The sequence below is a fragment of the Triticum aestivum genome, chromosome 7D (genome assembly GCF_018294505.1).
Source record: "Triticum aestivum cultivar Chinese Spring chromosome 7D, IWGSC CS RefSeq v2.1, whole genome shotgun sequence".
NCBI classification, from domain to species: Eukaryota; Viridiplantae; Streptophyta; class Magnoliopsida; order Poales; family Poaceae; genus Triticum; species Triticum aestivum.
The window spans coordinates 415,710,311-415,726,998 of record NC_057814.1 but is presented as its reverse complement, the minus strand read 5'-3'; the positions used below and the strand labels follow the sequence as shown (position 1 = coordinate 415,726,998).

The following is a 16,688-nucleotide window of genomic DNA, read 5'->3' as shown; positions in this document are numbered from 1 at the left end:
GCAAGGCTCAATGCCCGACCACGGCAGAAGATATAGAAAAGATGAGTGTCATCCCCTATGCCTCGGCCATAGGGTCTATTATGTATGCCATGCTGTGTACCAGACCTGATGTAAACCTTGCCGTAAGTTTGGTAGGAAGGTACCAAAGTAATCCCGGCATGGAACACTGGACAGCGGTCAAGAATATCCTGAAGTACCTGAAGAGGACTAAGGATATGTTTCTCGTTTATGGAGGTGACGAAGAGCTCGTCGTAAAGGGTTACGTCGACGCTAGCTTCGACACAGATCTGGATGACTCGAAGTCACAAACCGGATACGTGTATATTTTGAATGGAGGAGCAGTAAGCTGGTGCAGTTGCAAGCAAAGCGTCATGGCGGGATCTACATGTGAAGCGGAGTACATGGCAGCCTCGGAGGCAGCACAGGAAGCAGTCTGGATGAAGGAGTTCATTACCGACCTAGGGGTGATTCCCAATGCGTCGGGCCCGATGACTCTCTTCTGTGACAACACTGGAGCTATTGCCCTTGCGAAGGAGCCCAGGTTTCACAGGAAGACCAGGCATATCAAGCGTCGCTTCAACTCCATTCGTGAAAGTGTTCAAAATGGAGACATAGATATTTGTAAAGTACATACGGACCTGAATGTAGCAGATCCGTTGACTAAACCTCTCCCTAGGGCAAAACATGATCAACACCAGGACGCAATGGGTGTTCGATTCATCACAATGTAACTAGATTATTGACTCTAGTGCAAGTGGGAGACTGTTGGAAATATGCCCTAGAGGCAATAATAAATGGTTATTATTATATTTCTTTGTTCATGGTAATTGTCTATTATTCATGCTATAATTGTATTGTCCGGAAATCGTAATACATGTGTGAATACATAGACCACAACGTGTCCCTAGTAAGCCTCTAGTTGACTAGCTCGTTGATCAACAGATAGTCATGGTTTCCTGACTATGGACATTGGATGTCATTGATAACGGGATCACATCATTAGGAGAATGATGTGATGGACAAGACCCAATCCTAAGCATAGCATAAAAGATCGTGTAGTTTCGTTTGCTAGAGCTTTTCCAATGTCAAGTATCTTTTCCTTAGACCATGAGATCGTGCAACTCCCGGATACCGTAAGAGTGCTTTGGGTGTGCCAAACGTCACAACGTAACTGGGTGACTATAAAGGTGCACTACGGGTATCTCCGAAAGTGTCTGTTGGGTTGGCACGGATCGAGACTGGGATTTGTCACTCCGTGTGACGGAGAGGTATCTCTGGGCCCACTCGGTAATGCATCATCATAATGAGCTCAATGTGACTAAGGCGTTAGTCACGGGATCATGCATTGCGGTACGAGTAATGAGACTTGCCGGTAACGAGATTGAACAAGGTATTGGGATACCGACGATCGAATCTCGGGCAAGTAACATACCGATTGACAAAGGGAATTGCATACGGATTGATTGAATCCTCGACACCGTGGTTCATCCGATGAGATCATCGTGGAACATGTGGGAGCCAACATGGGTATGCAGATCCCGCTGTTGGTTATTGACCGGAGAGGCGTCTCGGTCATGTCTGCATGTCTCCTGAACCCATAGGGTCTACACACTTAAGGTTCGGTAACGCTAGGGTTGTAGAGATATATGTATGTGGAAACCCGAAAGTTGTTCGGAGTCCCGGATGAGATCCCGGACGTCACGAGAGGTTCCGGAATGGTCCGGAGGTGAAGAATTATATATAGGAAGTCAAGTTTCGGCCACCGGGAAAGTTTCGGGGGTTACCGGTATTGTACCGGGACCACCGAAAGGGTCCCGGGGGTCCACCGGGTGGGGCCACCTATCCCGGAGGGCCCCGTGGGCTGAAAGTGGAAGGGAACCAGCCCTTAGTGGGCTGGGGCGCCCCCTTGGGCCTCCCCCCATGCGCCTAGGGTTGGGAACCCTAGGGAGGGGGGGCTTCCCCCTTGCCTTGGGGGGCAAGGCACCCCTTTCCACTCCTTGGCCGCCGCCCCCCCCAACCCTAGATGGGTTTTGGCCGGCCCCCCTCCCAAGGGGGCCTATATAAAGGGGGGGGAGGGAGGGCAGCAACACACAGCCTTGGGCGCCTCCCTCCTCCCCTGCAACACCTCTCTCTCTCTCTCGCAGAAGCTTGGCAAAGCCCTGCCGAGACCCGCTACATCCACCACCACGCCGTCGTGCTGCTGGATCTCCATCAACCTCTCCTTCCCCCTTGCTGGATCAAGAAGGAGGAGACGTCGCTGCACCGTACATGTGTTGAACGCGGAGGTGCCGTCCGTTCGGCACTCGGTCATCGGTGATTTGGATCACGGCGAGTACGACTCCGTCATCCACGTTCATTGGAACGCTTCCGCTCGCGATCTACAAGGGTATGTAGATGCACTCCTTTCCCCTCGTTGCTAGTAGACTCCATAGATGCATCTTGGTGAGCGTAGAAAAATTTTAAATTATGCTACGATTCCCAACAAGGATGTGTTACCGAAGTTCCTTCCCTTTGAGAGGAAGTACATCTTCGTTGGAGCGGTGTGGAGGAACAATGCTCCCCGAGAAGCCACTAGGGCCACAGTATTCTCCTCACGCCCTCACACAATGCGAGATGTCGTGATTCCACTATTGGTGCCCTTGGAGGCGGCGACCGAACCTTTACAAACAAGGTTGGGGCTATCTCCACAACTCAATTGGAGGCTCCCAACGATACCACGGAGCTTCACCACAATGAAATATGGCTCCGAGGTGATCTCAACCGTCTAGGGTGCTCAAACACCCAAGAGTAACAAGATCCGTGAAGGATTAGTGGGGGGAATCAAATTTCTCTAGGTGGAAGTGTAGATCCGGGCCTTCTCAAGTCTCAACCAATCCCTAAAGAATCAACAAGTTTGATTGGCTAGGGAGAGAGATCGGGTGAAAATGAGCTTTGGAGCAACAATGGAGCTTGGGGGAAAAGAGGTAGGTCAACTTGGAGAAGAAGACCTCCTTATATAGTGGGGGAACCAATCCAACTGTTACCCCCCTCTTCAGCCCGCACAGAGCGGTACTACTGCTCTGTAGAGTGGTATTACCGCTGGTCGCAGCGGTACTACTGCGACCACCAGCGGTACTACCGCATAGACTGAGTGTAGTAGAATCAGAGGGAGAATGAGAGAGAGAGAGAGAGGGTATGGGCGGCACTAGTAGCGGTGGTAGCCGTGGTACTACCGCGTATGGGCGGTACTACCGCTGCTACTGCCACTACTACTGCCGCACAACCCAACACGAGAAAATGCATCCTCGAATCGAGGCGGTAGCGTTGCCGAACCAGGACGGTACTGCCGCCTATGCCCCGAAGCGGTACTACCGCTGTAAACAGCGGTACTGCCGCTTGAGGACCATAGGCAGTACTACCGTTTTCTCCTCACAGTGTCCACTTCTGTTAAAACAGCAACCTCCAAGGTGAGGAAAGGAGCTGGGGGTGCAAAGAAGACGTGTACATGTTGATTCCACCCTAGCCTTTCCAATGCGGGACCCCCTCTTGATAGTACGGTGACTCCTACGACTCAAGTCCACCAAACCGAAACACAGGAGACTACACCGTCTTCACATAAAGCTCCAAGGGGAACCGAATCGTCTTGTGCCTAGACATGAGATATTTAAAATGCTCAATGCACATGATTAGTCTGCAAAAGCATTGTCATCAATCACCAAAACCACTTAGGGAGAAATATGCCCTTACAATCTCCCCCTTTTTGGTGGACTGATGACAATACGGGATTTGCACATAGGGATATAAAATGAAACATAAGCAAACCCAACATCTATAAAATATACACAGGCTCCCCCTAGATGTGTGCATTTTATAGATGCTTTGGACTGCACGACACACATACTAGGATCAACACTCCCCCTATATTTTATAAGCGAGGCAAACCTTGCAACAATATGAATGACACTAATCATGGAGGCAAGGTAACGTAATGAACATGAAGTAAAGGGCACAAGATAGTATAAGCTCATAATCTACTAAACATACTAGACAATAAGATAAGCTGAGGACATATGTCTTACACCATATGATAGTCTCCTAGACTCACACGAACACAACCACACACCAGCAAGCCAAAGCAAACGAAGGTTCAACAACACAAAAGCAAAGTGAAACACAAGACTAGCAAATCCTACACTCTCTCCCCCTTTGGCATCGAGAACCAAAAAGGCAGAGAGGACACCTACGACACAGGTGATGGCAGAACTCCAAGGCATCACCAGTCATGTTCCTCCTCCTCAGACTCCTCAGCTGCACGGGATGTGGAAGGAACTCCAGTCTCCTCCTCTGACTCACTCCACCGGCAGTGCTGTCTGGTCCACTGCTCCTCATCTATGTTCCTCTCCTCAGAGCCATCCTGGACCTCAAGGCCAACCTGCCTCATAATAGCCTTGTCGCGATGACGAGCCATCTTGGCGTTCACATGAGCCCGGTACTGTCCCTTGGCCTGCATGCAGAACAGGGCCTTCATCTTGGCCTTGAGCTTCTTAGCCCAAGTGGGCTCCGCTCCAGAGGGCTCATAATCATCATCATTATCAGCATCAGCCTCTGTCTCAACGTCAGCAGCTCCAGACGAAATCCCAGACCTCAGACCTGATGTGCCCCAGTTCTCCTTCTTCCTCAGATGCTTGATCTCATGAGGGATCAACTCGCCAGTCTCCAGCACAACATTAGGATAGGTGTGCATCCACGCCTTCTCAATAAGCAACATGAGAAAAGGCGCATAGATGGGACACTTGCACTCAGAAATAGCGGTGACAAGCTCAGACCACATGACATGAGAGATATCCAAGGATTCTCCATTGTTTTCTTCCTTCTCGTGCTGGCAGAAAAGAAGCATGTTCACGAGAAAGGAGTGAACCATATCCAAGTTCCCAATGCGAGGGAAGAGAGTCTCTCTGAAGACACGATGAAGTATGTCCAGAAAGGCAGGCAGCTCATAGGTCTCCTTCTGAGCCTTGGGGTGAATCTTCAAAGTACAGTAGGGCCAGAGAGATTGCTTGTGAGTGGAAGTTGCACTGCGGTGAGGGCGAAAGCCAACTGGGTTCTCAAGTCCTTGATCTTCAATCCCAAGTAACTCCATGAATGCCTTCCATTTGACAGAGAGAAGCTTGCCATTGGTCATCCAATTCAGAGTTTTGTCCTCATCCGTTCCAAGATGGACCGTGGCATAAAACTGGGCCACCAAATCTGCATCAAAGTCCTTGTTGAACTGCATGATTATGAGAATGTTTAGCTGAGTACACATCTGTAGGGCTTCGCCAAAGTAGGCAGGATCCTTCTCCATATAGTCAGTGTCGATGGTGCGAACATCAACATAGAGATTCTTCTTTGCTTTGATCACATCAAAGTAGATTCCCCACTGAAAATGGTTCCAGAAGGGACGGTTGACAAGATTGGACTCTTTAGTTTGATCATAGGGATTGCGTCGACGCTTCTCCCAGAACTCCTTGGCATTCATCTCAGTCACGGACTTGGACTTTGGCTTGGGCTTCTTCACAGTACTCTTGGACGAAGTTGGCAGAACACTTGAAGGAGGAACACTTGAAGAAGCAGTCGCTGTCTCAGAGGTGCGATAGCGCTTGGAAGTAGAACGCCCGGGGTTGACACGGCGGACATGTTGCTCAGAAGGGCCATCACCTGGAACCAAACACACGGGCCCAAGAAACACCACAAAAGAACGAGCATAAGCCACCAGAAAAAGCAACACGGATCGATATTTGGTACGAGTACGGTGGAAGTGGGCACCCAGCAGTAGTACCGCGATCTGGAAGCGGTAGTACTGCTTGAGAGGTAGTACCACTCTAGGTGAGCGGTAGTACCGCCCCAGGCGGGGTAACGGCGGTTCCCTACTGCCGTGGCCAAATCCGGCACTACCGGGATGCCAAATTCAAATATAGGCCTACCAAATATCAATCCAAACAGTCTAGAAGCCTTCACCATCCTACTCAAGCTTCGATTTGGCCAAAAATCGATGAATGCAATACCTATTGCCCCTAAAGACTAGATCTGAAACCTAGAAGCAAAGAGAAAAGGATCGGGGGCAATACCAGCATCCATGGCTAGAGGAAGAGGTGGGGATCGATCCCACCGGAGGAAAAGGTGAAAGACGGCCCGGAGGAGGCGGCCCACCGGCGCCCTCCCACAGCGAGTTCGTTGCTGGTGAAACGAAGAGGACGAGTGGGTTGTGCGAATGGGTGTGGGGTAGAAAGAAACTCCCCCTGCCCCGACATAACCCCCTAGTCCCGCCCCACAGCGGTAGTACCACTCGGGACGGGCGGTAGTACTGCTTGTTGGTCATAAGCAGTAGTACCTCACGCCTCCAGCGGTAGTACCGCCCAGCCAAAACTCGAAGACTAGACAGAGACAGGCTTAGCTCAAGCAACAAGAAAACGAAACGATGAGGAGAAGGGGCAAACACAAAGGCAGAACAACACCCACGAGAGGACAAGAAACACACAACTCTCAAAGAGAGGGCGGTGGCCGAGGCCACCTATGTTTGAGTCAGGTGGTATGGCACCGCGAAGATTTTAACCTTGGGCCCATGACCAAAACTCATCTTTGAAGGACAAGTACCATAAAAAATGGCTAATGTGAAAGACGTGATCAATTTATGCATAATGGAGGGAGGGAGAGTTCATTGAGAGAACAACACTCCCCCTATGTCCATGCCGACACCTAGACAAGATGTCACGATGACTATGGTGGGGTGTGCAAAGGTTCAAGCCACATTGCTTGAATCAATGATATTTAGCTCATGCCTTAACTAACGAAATCGTTCTTCATCCAAGGGCTTCGTGAAGATATCTGCAAGGTTATCAAGAGTGTTGACATAGTTGAGCCTAGACACGAGATATCTGAAATGCTCAATGCACACGATTAGTCCGCAAAAGCATTGTCATCAATCACCAAAACCACTTAGGGAGAAATATGCCCTTACAAAAAGTCCCTCCACATTTTACTTACATGATGTGGTTACAGACGGTCACACCCCACCCCACACTTCATACAAAACAGGACTACTCGCCCTGATCCCATGCAAGCGCCACCTTGAAGAAGACCTCCAGCTCTCCTCGCAACAAGCCTGCTAGCTGCCAGTCCTTACATACCCATGCAATCCGTCGTAGAACCTTTAGAGGCAAGGCGGTACTCCGTCAAAGACGATGGTGTTTCTGTGTTTCCAATCTCCCACATGGCTAGAAGGAAAATTGTGCGCACCGTCCTCACCTGATGCCCATGCAGGCCTTGCCAGGCACACCAGCCCGTCAGCATCTCCCCCTCATGCGACATGCCTTGCACCAATCCGAAGGCCGAGAAGATGCGCGACTAGACTTCCCGGGCGAAGACGCACTCTAAGAGTAGATAGCAGATGGTCTCGTCATGCTGATCACAGAAGGGCCGCGAGTCATGGTGCGTTAGTCCACGCCGTGCCAGCCGGCCGGAAGTTCAACACCTATCCTTTAGCGCGAGCCATGCGAACAAACGACAATGGAGGGGGGCCTAGATTTCCATGTGAAGACGGTCGTTGGCAAAACCTCCAGTCCCGCAAACTTTGTAGTGTATGCCGACTTGGCCGAGAACATGCCCTCCTTCTCCTAGGACCAGACGATGGAGTCTTGCCTCTAGTCATCCAGCTCAATTGCCGCCACCATTGACCAAAGAAGTATGTATTGTTGCAACGTCTCGACATCCACCAACGGTCCAACATCCATCGCCCATCTACCCTCGGCGATCGCTTCAAAGACGGTGCATGTTTTCCTCGTTTTGCCTGGTACCCGTGCATAGGCGCGTGGAGCCAGCTCCTCAACCGGAAGCCATTGAGCCACCGGTCCTCCCAGTATAGCGCGCGACGACCGTCACCTATGACTGTCCGGGTCGCCGCTTGGAAGAGTTGCATGGATTCCTTTGGAACGAAGAAAACAAACTCAGACCAGGGCCTACTTGGGTTAGTCCTCTGAAACCATAGCCATTTAGCTTGAAGAGCAATGTTCATCCATCTCATATTCAGCACCCGTAGTCCGCCGGCCCACTTTGGCTTATAGGTAGCTTCCCAGGCCACCAGGCACTTGCCTCCTCCTACTTCCGCCTTCCCGCACCAGAGGAAACCACGGCATACCTTGACTAAAGCCGCGGTCGTCTTTGGTGGGAGGTCCATCGCCAACATAGAGTGAATCAGGATCGCGCTAAGCATCGACTGGATTACGAGGAGTATGCTGCTCTTCGGGATGGTCGTCGCCTTCCAGTAAGGCAGTCTAGCAACCAGTTGACGACCAGACCCAGGAGTTGGCTCGCAGTTTGCTTCCTGATGGACAAAGGAAGGCCTAGATACTTACATGGGAAGGTAGTGGCCACGCAGCCTAAGGTCTTGCATACCCGGTCCATCTGTGCTTGGGAACACCGAATGGAGATAGCCGCGGTTTTGTTCATGTTGACTTGGAGTCCCGAAGCATGTGCAAATAGATTCAGAATGGAGGCGGTGAGATCTCGTTCAACCGGCTTGAGGAAGATGGTCATGTCATCCGCAAACATGGAAATGCGTTGTCTCAGTCCAGAGCGCGCAAGGGGTGTCAGGATGCCGGCCGTCGTGGATATACACTTCCACACGCCCTCCGACGCTTGCAGCATCACTGGGACTAGGGCTAGGCGAAAAGGACCTTATTCCATCTTTAAGAAGTCGCCGCCGCCTCATCTTCTTAAGCATGGCACAAACCCTAACAACCTTGCAATTTGCCTTAATCAATCTGTCTGCAAGCGTTTGAGGTATACATTGATTCAGTCCTTGTATGACTGTACGGCTAATTTTTTTTGCCCCCCCACCCTACCCCAAGAAAAAACCTTTTCGCAATAGGGTCCAAGGCAGTTCCCACCTGGTCTCGTCGTCGTCAGGAACGAACCACTTGAGTGCACTGTAGCATCTTCATCAGCTCCCGCTTTTCCTCTTGTAACAAACAGCCAGCGGCTCAAACCTTGAAATCGGTTAGGCACATTGCTTAGATTGCACACATGCAAGCATGCACGGTGCCACTAACATATGGATGTGACATGATAATGACTTAGACACTGCTCTAGCCATAAAATTGCAACGACCATGCAAACTCGTCCTTCTTTTGCGAGGAGTTACCGCGCAATCTTTGACACGGCCGATCGGGAAACAACGTGACAAGGTAGATATGATACGATGCAAGACGAAGATGATTCATGTGTACGCGAACTCTCTCTCTCTTCACCGTACTAAGCAAAATAAGATGCATAAAAGATAAACATCACATGCAATCAAAATATGTGACACGATATGGCCATCATCATCTTGTGATTTTGATCTCCATCTCCAAAGCATCGTCATGATCTCCATCGTCACCGACTCGACACCTTGATCTCCATCGTTGCATCGTGGTCGTCTCGTCAACTATTGCTTCTACAACTATCGCTAACGCATAGTGATAAAGTAAAGCAATTACATGGTGTTTGCATTTCATATAATAAAGAGGCAACCATAAGGCTCCTGCCGGTTGCCGATAACTTTTACAAAACATGATCATCTCATACAATAACGTATATCACATCACAACATGCCCTGCAAAAACAAGTTAGACGTCCTCTACTTTGTTGTTGCAAGTTTTACGTGACTGCTACGGGCTTCTAGCAAGAATCCTTCTTACCTACGCACAAAAAACCACAATGGTGTTTCGTCAAATTTTCTTATTTAACCTTCTTCAAGGGCCGGTCGTAGTCAAATTCGATTCAACTAAAGTAGGAGAAACAGACACCCGCCAACCACCTTTATGCAAAACTAGTTGCATGTCTGTCGGAGGAACCGGTCTCATGTACGTGGACATGTAAGGTTGGTTCGGGCCGCTTCATCCCACAATACCGCCGAATCAAAATAAGACATTGGTGGTAAGCAGTATGACTATCACCGCCCACAACTCTTTGTGTTCTACTCGTGCAGATCATCTACGCATAGACCTGGCTCATGATGCCACTGTTGGGAAATGTTGCATGGAAAACAAAAAATTTCTACGCACACACAATGATCTATCCATGTAGATGCATAGCAACGAGGGGGAGAGTGTGTCTACGTACCCTCGTAGACCGTAAGCAGAAGCGTTTCTCAACGCGGTTGATGTAGTCGAACTTCTTCGCACTTCAACCGATCTAGTACCAAACGCACGGCACCTCCGCGTTCTGCACACGTTCAGATCGGTGACGTCCCTCGCCTTCTTGATCTAGCAAGACGTCGAGGTAGTAGATGAGTTCCGTCAGCACGACGGCGTGGTGACGGTGATGGTGAAGTGATCCTCGCAGGGCTTCGCTTAAGCACTACGAAAATATGACCGAGGGTGTAAACGGTGGAGGGGGGCACCGCACACGGCTAGGCAATATTCTGTTGTGTGCTAAGCACCCCCTCCTAATATATATAGGTGGGAGGGAGGGAGGAGCAGCCATAGGAGGTTCCCAAGTAGGAGGGATCCTACTTGGAGTCCCTCCCAAGCCGCGCCCCCCTGCCATATATAACCGAGGGGGGAGGAAAGAGGAGGGGAGAGGGAAGGAAGTAGGAATCCTAATCCACATTTTCCTTGCCCTTCCCTCTTTCCTTCTGCTCCTCATAGGGCTGGCCTCTATAGGGGCGCACCAGGGCTGGTGTGTTCCCTCACTTGGCCCATAAGGCCCATATCTTTGCCCGGGGTGCACGAAACTCCTTTCCGATGACCCGATAAGTACCCGGTACTCTCCCGAACACTTCCGGTGTCCGAATACCATCGTCCTATATATCAATCTTTACCTATCGGCCATTTCGAGACTCCTCGTCATGTCTGTGATCTCATCCAAGACTCCGAACAACATTCGATCACCAAATCACATAACTCACATAATACTATATGGTCAACGAACGTCAAGCGTGCGGACCCTATGAGTTCGAGAACTATGTAGAGATGACCGAGACACCTCTCCAGTCAATAACCAATAGCGGAACTTGGACGCACACATTGGCTCCTACATATTCTACGAAGATCTTTATCGGTCGAACCGTTATGACAACATTCGTAATTCCCTTTGTCCATCGGTTTGTTACTTGCCCGAGATTTGATCGTTGGTATCTTCATACCTAGTTCAATCTTGTTACCGGCAAGTCTCTTTACTCGTTCCGTAATACATCACCTCGTGACTAACTCCTTAGTCGTTTGCTTGCAAGCTTATGATGTGTATTACCGAGAGGGCCCAGAGATACCTCTCCGATACTCGGAGTGACAAATCCTAATCTCGATCTACGCTAACTCAACAAACACCTTCGGAGATACCTATAGAGCATCTTTATAATCACCCAGTTACATTGTGACGTTTGATAGCACACAAGGCATTCCTGCGGTATCCGGGAGTTGCATAATCTCATAGTCGAAGGAATATGTATTTGACATGAAGAAAGCAATAGCAATAAAACTGAACGACCATTATGCTAAGCTAACAGATGGATCTTGTCCATCACATCATTCTCCTAGTGATGGGATCCCGTTATCAAATGACAACACATGTCTATGGTTATGATACCTTAACCATCTTTGATGAACGAGCTAGTCTAGTAGAGGCTCACTAGAGACACAGTATTTGTTTATGTATTCACACATGTATTTAGGTTTCCGATCAATACAATTGTAGCATGAATAATAAACCTTTATTATGAATAAGGAAATATAAAATAATAAATTTATTATTGCCTCTAGGGCATATTTCCTTCAGACCAGACCCAGGAGTTGGGTCGCAGTTTGTTTCCTCATGGACAAAGGAAGGCCCAGATACTTACATGGGAAGGTAGTGGCCGCGCAACCTAAGGTCTTGCATACCCGGTCCATCTATGCTTGGGAACACCGAATGGAGATAGCCGCGGTTTTGTTCATGTTGACTTGGGGTCCCGAAGCGTGTCCAAATAGATTCAGAATGGAGGCACAGTCGGTGAGATCTCGTTCAACCGGCTTGAGGAAGATGGTCAGGTCATCCGCAAACATGGAAATGCGTTATCTCAGTCCAGAGCGCGCAAGGGGTGTTAGGATGCCGGCCGTCGTGGAGATACACTTCCACACGCCCTCCGACGCTTGAAGCATCACCGGGACTAGGGCTAGGCGGGAAGAACCTTATTCCATCTTTAAAAAGTCGCCGGCGCCTCATCTTCTTAAGCATGGCACAAACCCTAACAACCTTGCAATTTGCCTTAATCAGTCTGTCTGCAAGCGTTCGATGTATACGTTGATTCAGTCCTTGTATGACGGTACGGCTAATTTTTTTTGCCCCCCGCCCCACCTACCCCCCAAAAAACCTTTTCGCAATAGGGTCCAAGGCAGTTCCTACCCGCTTTTCCTCTTGTAACAAACAGCCAGCGGCTCAAACCTTGAAATCGGTTAGGCACATTGCTTAGATTGTACACATGCAAGCATGCACGGTGCCACTAAAATATGGATGTGACATGATAATGACTTAGACACTGCTCTAGCCATAAAATTGCAACGACCATGCAAACTCGTCCTTCTTTTTGCGAGGAACTACCGCGCAGTCTTTGACACGGCTGATCGGGAAACAACGTGAGAAGGTAGATATGATACGATGCAAGACGAAGATGATTCATGTGTACGCGAACTCTCTCTCTCTCTCTCTTCACCGTTACCGTGTGTGAAGGGTCAATTTAGTACCATAACAAACAGGTCGATTCATCATGGTACCTCATCGAAGTTAACCCTGTCGCGTCATCGGCTGATCGCTTAAAAACCATGGGAAAATTAGCTGGACTCGCTTTGATTTTTCTTGTTTTAAAAAGGAGGATAACCACCGGGCTATGAAACATTTGACTGCACCATACGCACAGGTAAAGCTGGCTCTGGAAAAGACACAAATACGGAATGAGACGGCGGGGCCGTGTGTATGCAGTACATACTATTCGATGAGGTGGCCATGATAACATTTTCTTTCATTATTTGCCAACGCAATACAGCAAGAGGGCCAAAGAGGGGAAGATCATTACATCTTCCATTGCTCTACCAAAAACAGCAGCAGACTGCAACAACGCACATGCGCCTACTCCCTGATTAAACTCTGCTTTTTTTAAAAGCAAGTATACATGTATAGATACAACACTAGCAACGACTTATTTCCCCCTTAATACGTCTTAAATATACCATCCTAGCTACTATATTTCCTGGATTTATTTCCATCAAAGAAGTACGTAAAAAAAATTAAGAACGGTCAAAATGACACAAAAATCCATTGTACTATACGTATTTACCCGAGCAGAGCAGAGCTTAATTAGTTTCAGGGACGGCCCAGCAGAACCAAAAGGGCTCTGGATTTCAGAGAACGGTTGGGTTCAGACGTCGACAACGCATGGCGCGGCGCGCTGGAAGTTGAAGTAGCCGTTCCCGCCGCCGCCGGCGATGGAGCCGTAGCTGCCCTGCCCTCCGTTGACGGTGAGCAGGGCGGGGCACCTGACCCGGAGGTGGTAGTGCCCGGTGATGAAGGCCCCGGCCTTCCACCTGATCCAGCCGTCCACCCGCACCGTGAGCAGCACGTAGCCGGCCGTCTCGTCCTGCGCCAGCGCCACCGCCAGGTAGGGGGCCAGCGGCACGTTCGACCCCACCAGGAACGGCGACCACACGGACACGTCGAGGTGGCCCTGGTACACCACGGGAAGCGCGGTGGGGACGGTCACCTGCTGCCCCTTGTACTCGGCGTAGGCGTCCGTCCGGTCGAAGTAGATGCCGACGCGGGAGTTGGGGTTGCGGGCGGCGATCGTCGCTTGCAGCGTCACGGTGAGGTAGGACGCCGGGGAGGAGGTGGCGTTGAGGCACGCCACGGTGAGGCCGTTGAGGTAGAAGCGCGGCCTGGTGGGGCGGAGCACGAGCCAGACGATGAGGACGATGAGCAGGATGAGCAGGATGACGGCCACCAGGGCGGCGCAGAACTGGCGGTACAGCCGCCGCCGCTCGCAGTCGTGCTTGTCGCAGTGCTTGATCGACATCTTCTTCCTCCTCTTTTTCTTTTTCCTGCTCCTGCTGTTCCTGGACAGTGGAGAGCAGAGAAGAGAAGAGAAGAGAAGAGAAGAGAAGAGAAGAGAGAAAGCTCTAACTAATTTGGTGGGTGAGTGGGTGAGGTGAGTGTATCTGTATATACATGAGCCCGGCAGCCTGATGTGGGCGCCATGATTGATTACCGCGAGCGCGAGCGCGAGTTCGTCTTACTTTCACCAAGAAAGAAGAGAGCTTTTAGGTCGATCGATGGTTGAAACGAGGGAAAAGGGAGTGAGGAGTGGCGTCAGGTAGGGTGTCCAAATCGAGCTATCAGCTTCGGTTCAGACCAGTCCGTGGATTTCAACATCAAACAAATTGCAATGAAGGATTAAAGGAAGAAGATGGCGACACGCACGCCCCTTGTCACCTTGCCTAATTCTTCTAGCACCCATCACTATCAAACCTAAACCAAATAATATGGTCACTTGATATCCAATTGATGTTGTATACTGCTATATAATCAGCCATGTGAGTTATTGTTATTACTATCAAAAATTGCATGCATATACTGAGATGACATATGGTCACTTGCATGTGCCTGGCTTCCTCGCCGGCGTGCACTAGTACTGTGACTCGCCGTCGCGCTCAGCTGCAACTGCAATGCATCGGCCATGCTCCGTAGGAAGTCACAAGACTGAGCAGTCAAAATCAGAACTTAATTTTCACAATATTGACTCGAGTCAAGCAATCGACGTAAGCATCGATCAACTAATTAACTAACACTCTCACTCAAATGATGAATCAAGCGACAGATTCAGAAAATAGACGGTGTGACTTGACACACACTTCAGCCAGGCCGGTCCCTTTAGATATGATTTGACATGCCAACCTCCCCACAATAGTTTCAGAAACAACTAATCGCTGATGCACACTTGACCCCAGCGAATGAACGAACTCCTTTGTATCAGCAGCAATCGTAGAGAAGTGCATTCTAACTACCTGTACTTCTCTGTTTTGTTCGACCAAACATTACTTCCTCCTAATCAGCCCAGCTACCAAACATAGATTTATACTACTCCTTCTACATAACACATTAGGACATGACTTGATGGATTACAACAAATTGATGTGTATGAAAAGCAGCACAGTGCCTTAGTTTGATGACAACAAAATCAAAACTGTGGGAGTGCTCTCGGGTCAATAACAAGACGCACAAACCATCATCACTTTCTAACCCACTCTGCAAAGCGTGACATGATGTCGCTATACATGTAGCAACAGCGAATCATCTTTTTGCTATCGACTCGACCTCTGGTCTTTAGAAGCACCAAAAGAGCATGACCAAGACACACCACCGTATGAGATTACTCCACCACCAGCAATACTAGTGAGCAGTAGCTACGGTTCTAGGGACGAGCGTGCAGGTTCAGTGGAGTGTTCTAGTGAAAGAAGGAATCGAATCTCTTTGTGTTCTGTTGGTCCACGCATCAGCCTAAGCATGACATCACAGAGGAATGCATATCCCAAGAACTCTTGTGTGAAAATACTCTAAAAAAGGTTTAATTATCAGAAGACATGGAGGGGGACCAATACCAAAACTGAGTTATTCGGCTTGCATAAAAGAAAAGGGAGGAAAGTGCAGCAGAAAGATGGATCAAGGTTGCAGGAAGCAAATCCAAGTATATCCCAAACGTAGCTAGCTAGAGGATTATCAATCTCAATCGGAAACAAAGGAGAGAATATCACAAAGAGACTGCAGCCACAAAAGTGTCATCTTTCTGATGAGCTTATACACATGGATTCTTATCCACAAATTACAAGGCCAAAGGTTTAGGACAGTGGTTTTAAAATCTTCACAAGATGCATAGTTAGTTCACAACTTCACATGGGTCCAATTTTTAGATTAGCAAAGTGATCAACATGAGAATACATACCGGCTTGCCAAGTGTCAAATTTTATGTACCCCAAAGAATCAAGGCAGGTTAGGGCAACTCTAGACGATCCCCTAAAATTTAGCCCCTCAAACGCTCCATCAAACCTTAACTTCTCAATTTTGAGGTGTTAAAGAAAAAAGGTTCCTAACTGTACTCCTAAATTTAACTCACTAAAAAAGTGTACACACAAATTTATGTACCCCGAAAAATCAAGGCGGGTTAGGGCAACTCTAGACGATCCCCTAAAATTTAGCCCCTCAAATGCTCCCTCAAACCTTAACTTCTCAATTTTGAGGTGTTAAAGAAAAAAGGTTCCTAACTGTACTCCTAAATTTAACTCACTAAAAAAGTGTACACATAAATTTATGTACCCCGAAAAATCAAGGCGGGTTAGGCCAACTCTAGACGATCCCCTAAAATTTAGCCCCTCAAACGCTCCCTCAAACCTTAACTTCTCAATTTTGAGGTGTTAAAGAAAAAAGTTCCTAATTGTACTCCTAAATTTAACTCCTTAAAAAAGTGTACACACAAATTTATATACCCCGAAGAATCAAGGCGGGTTAGGGCAACTCTAGACGATCCCCTAAAATTTAGCCCCTCAAACGCTCCCTCAAACCTTAACTTCTCAATTTTGAAGTGTTAAAGAAAAAAGCTTCCTAACTGTACTCCTAAAAAAATGTACACACAAATTTATAAAGAAAAAAAGATTCCTCCGCGATCTTAGCAC

At 48.7% G+C, this 16,688-nt stretch overlaps 1 protein-coding gene across 1 annotated transcript; it reads right to left on the bottom strand.

Annotated features, from left to right (window-relative positions):
* Window positions 1-12,965: 12,965 nt before the first annotated feature.
* LOC123168840 (NDR1/HIN1-like protein 1) lies at window positions 12,966-14,270 on the bottom strand. The gene has a single exon (XM_044586703.1). The coding sequence runs from the start codon at window positions 14,036-14,038 to the stop codon at window positions 13,388-13,390; it is 651 nt and encodes a 216-aa protein (XP_044442638.1). The 5' UTR covers window positions 14,039-14,270; the 3' UTR covers window positions 12,966-13,387.
* Window positions 14,271-16,688: the final 2,418 nt, after the last annotated feature.